The sequence below is a fragment of the Sapajus apella genome, unplaced genomic scaffold, assembly GCF_009761245.1.
Source record: "Sapajus apella isolate SASKATOON/1434 unplaced genomic scaffold, GSC_monkey_1.0 scaffold82, whole genome shotgun sequence".
Taxonomy (NCBI): Eukaryota; Metazoa; Chordata; class Mammalia; order Primates; family Cebidae; genus Sapajus; species Sapajus apella.
The window spans coordinates 770667-774347 of record NW_022437022.1 but is presented as its reverse complement, the minus strand read 5'-3'; the positions used below and the strand labels follow the sequence as shown (position 1 = coordinate 774347).

Sequence of the window (3681 nt, the reverse complement as noted above, 5' to 3'; positions counted from 1 at the left end):
GGAGTGCAAATCAGACTTTGCCATGTGCTTGAGAGAATCAGTAAAGCGTTAGGGAAAAATCCCAAGTGCAGCTTTAGGATAACACCACTTAATGAACAATACTGGCTAACATTAAGTACTATTATAACTTTAAAATTCAAACAATCTTCCAGACATCAATACATACACAGTTAGTTTAAAATCACAGACAAATCGGACTTGAGGGTAAAAGTGAGATCCTCACCTCTTGCCCATGTTTGACTTTGGGGTGGAATTCAGCAAAGCTCTCCCACTGCTGACTGGGAGAATCAGGTATTTCTCCCGCATAGGGGGCTACCAGGGAAGGAGGACCCTATAGGGTGGCCAGGAAGGGCCACCCGCGGTGGGTTAGGAAGCCTGAGATGTAGGATTCCATGTGTTTATAAGTTCTGTGATTTTCATGATCCAGAGGGGTTATGAGCATCTGTGTGAGTGAGGAGAGCCAATTAACTTTTGGGGAGGTCTGTGTCATTTGTGCAAATCATATGAAGCATTTCATTAGGTGTGGAGGTGCGCTGAGCTGGCAAAATGTGAATTCTAAGAACACCTTCATTTACAAGTTGACCACTGTTGAGAGCAGTCACATACTATTTCACTAAATTTTTTGAAAGCTTAACTTAACATATGATACCATAACTTCGAGGCTGACTTTCTGTGGAAGGATTTCAAGTATCATTTTGTTCCAGATACGGGAGGGAAAGTAGAGGTATTTCACACTCAGTGGAGCAGGGCCAAGCCAGTGTTCTCCGCTGACGCACAGCAAATATTCGGAAGGACAGAGCTCGCAGGGATGGGGAGTCTCACCAGTCCCTTTGGCATTCTTAGAGTTCGGAAGCTAAGGCTGTACAAACTGGATTACTGAAAAAGACCACAAGCTGGTGGCCGTGGGCACACAGGAGGAAGCGTGGCCGCTTGCTCGCAGATGCTTTCCCGTTTGCCTCTCCCACGTCCCCTTCCCTGCACCAGAATCCACTGACTTCAAGCAGACAGACCCAGGGTCCGAGCAGCCAGCAGAAGAGGTGATGACTTTCATTCATTTCTGGGAGGACAAACTCTGTGACCTAAGGATGATCCACATTTTCCTAAGTTTCTAATAAGAAATGAAATAATGAAGAACTGAAAAGCAAATTCATCATGGTGGAAATCACTCTAGCCCTGGGAAAAAGCATCTTCTATGGAGAAAATGTGAGCAAGGCCCAGTGGGCACTATGGGAAACAGGTATTCAGTCTGACCTCTCTTTTCATGTTTTTTTGTTCTCTAAGAAAAAAAAATCCTCATGGATTAAAGCTTCTGAAACAAGTTTATATTTTAAGGTCTGAAAACAATCAGACCAAACTAAGGGGTTATTTTTCAGAACACAGCCCAATTTGTTTTTAAGTTGGGTGCTAGAATCGAGATGGAGGGGGAACAAAGCCCAACAAAACAACATCTTCTTAGGGAAAACCTGGCTGCAGCCAGCGGGCGCCTCCTGAAGCCCCAGTTCCTGCAGAGGGGATGCTCATCCGTGATGCAGGTGAAGGGGGAGCAGCCGCCTCCCCTCCAGTCTGTTTGCTGGGTCCCTTGGTGCGGAGGCCACCAGGGAGCATCTTCAACACCCTTACAGGAGATTGAAGGACCCATGCGTTCCCTCTGCTGGCGGGACTGGGTGCTAGGCCTGCTGCCCGGAAACTTCTCACTCAATTTTACACAATGAAGGAGAGCAGGGCATGCCCTCAGTGCCCCGCACCCACCGTGTGTGCACACTCAGGGGAACACGGATCTGTGTGAAAACAGATCTGTGCAACAGAGACACACAACACAACACAAAGCAGCATCTACAAAGTGCATCGCTCCTGCCCACCTCATCTCTGCCGCCCTCCCACCTGCGCCGCTGCCCCTCAGTCTCCCTCCAGCCTCCAGCTGAACTGAGGATTGGTGAGAAGCCACAGAGCTCCATTCCTCCCATTCATAGCTTTTCCATAGACCAGAAAAATCAAAGTGAACACGGCAAAACCACAGCTTTGGGTGAGCACACAGGAAGCTCACCAGGGCTGAGCAGGTGCGAGAACCCGCGGCTCCCTGCAAAGCCTCCAGGTAGCCGTGTGACAGTGGAGCTGTGGACAGAGGGCAGCCCAGTGAGCTCGGCCCCCCACCTGGGAAAGGCTGGGACTCGAGGTGGACACAGGCTCCTCTGGGAGGCACCCCCTTCCATCCTGGCGACACAGAGCTCTCAAGGCAAAGATCCAGCCTGCCTGTCTCCCGCCTGGGCTCTTTCTCCTCATTTGAATTTGGGACAGAGGAAAGGACGGGCTACCCAGCACCTCAGGCAAAGACTGAAGGGCGAGGAGGAAACAGCTCTTTGGATTATTTTGGGCAGAACCAGGCGTCCCTCCTGGATGCCACAGTGCCAACCCCGTCATCCAGCATGTGGGGAGCCCCGGGATGCCAGGTCACCCCTATCCTCTGGGCCTGCAAGCACCCACAGTGTGCCCTTGCACTGCCACCTTCCCACCGGGTACCCAGGATGCCGGCGTCAGGGGTCTGACCGAGTGACCGGCTTCATAATTGCAAAACAGATCTCGGCAGAAACAGAAGCCGTGAAATGAGAAGGCCCGCGGGCTCTGAAAGGGGCCCTGGCATCGCCCAGCTGTACGACGTGAAGGGGCGCATTTGGTTTTGATTGGGAGAAAGGAGAGCGGGCGGCAAGGCTGGTGAGCGAGGCTTGGAGAAGCCCCCAGGTCAGGGCCCTCTCCAGGGCTGAAAAAGAAAACATGGACACGGCGAGGGCAGGCGCCGCCTCCCTGCTGGACTTGTGGTCACTCTGGGTGCCAGATGGGCTCCTAGGCCAGGGTCTGCGAGCCCATGAGGACACTGGTGGGGGACGCTGGGGCCAGGGTCCCACCCGCTACAACCGTGTGGATGTGAGTCTCTTCATGCCTCTGCGCTGAGCCAGGTTGGACGACAGCACGGGCTCCAGCCGCGGGGCCTGAGGTGTTCTGTTTAGAGCAAAGTAGGTGGCGGCCATCGCTCCCTGCAAAACAGATGGCAAGGGTGAGACCGCCTCACTCCAGGGCTGGAGCCGGAGCCCAGGGCCTCGATGGGCCTCAGCTGCCCCCAGGCAACGTGGGGGAAACCAGAGCTTCCTCAGGGTCCCTGGAGCATGGGGTGCTGTGAGCCTGCTGCGGGGGCCAGCACACATGAGACCCGGGACAGAGGGCATTTGATCCTCATTCCTGCACCTGCTACCACCCCACGCCACCCTCTCACTGTGTTTGTGCCTTGGGGAAAATATTTTAGATTCTTGTGGAGCCCCCAAGACGAGGCTACATGATCCCCACACCCTAACAGTGAGGCCAGGTGTGTTTTGGGGCTTGCTGGGTCCTAGGACACACGCACAGCAAATGCCAGGGCCTGTCTGTCTGAACTGTGGTCACTGCTGAGGAGTCTGGACTCATTTGGAGGAGCAGGCACGTCCTGGAGTGACTCTAAATCCTCAGGATGGATCTGGAAGGACCGCTCCTCACTGAATCCTGCCTCATCCTGCTGGGGGAGGGGGGCGGTCTATGCTTCTCAGAGGAGGAGTCCCACCCAGAGGACGGGGTGCCTGAGAGCAACTGCTGCCTGAATGTAAGGTACATATATATATATATATATATATTGTGTGTGTGTGTGTGTGTGTGTGT

The 3681-nt window shown here is 53.5% G+C and overlaps 1 protein-coding gene across 6 annotated transcripts in view; it reads right to left on the bottom strand.

Moving 5' to 3' along the window:
- Positions 1 to 1395: 1395 nt before the first annotated feature.
- The window catches only part of RPS6KA2 (ribosomal protein S6 kinase A2), a 447811-nt gene continuing 445525 nt past the window's right edge, over positions 1396 to 3681 (bottom strand). For 5 of the 6 annotated variants that reach the window (XM_032253221.1, XM_032253224.1, XM_032253226.1 and 2 more), the window contains one exon: positions 1922 to 3029. In XM_032253221.1, the coding sequence (XP_032109112.1) occupies positions 2904 to 3029 (126 nt within the window). In that variant the 3' untranslated portion in view covers positions 1922 to 2903. Of the gene's footprint in view, positions 3030 to 3681 lie in introns of all 6 variants that reach the window. The other variant, XM_032253223.1, reaches the window with a different exon arrangement.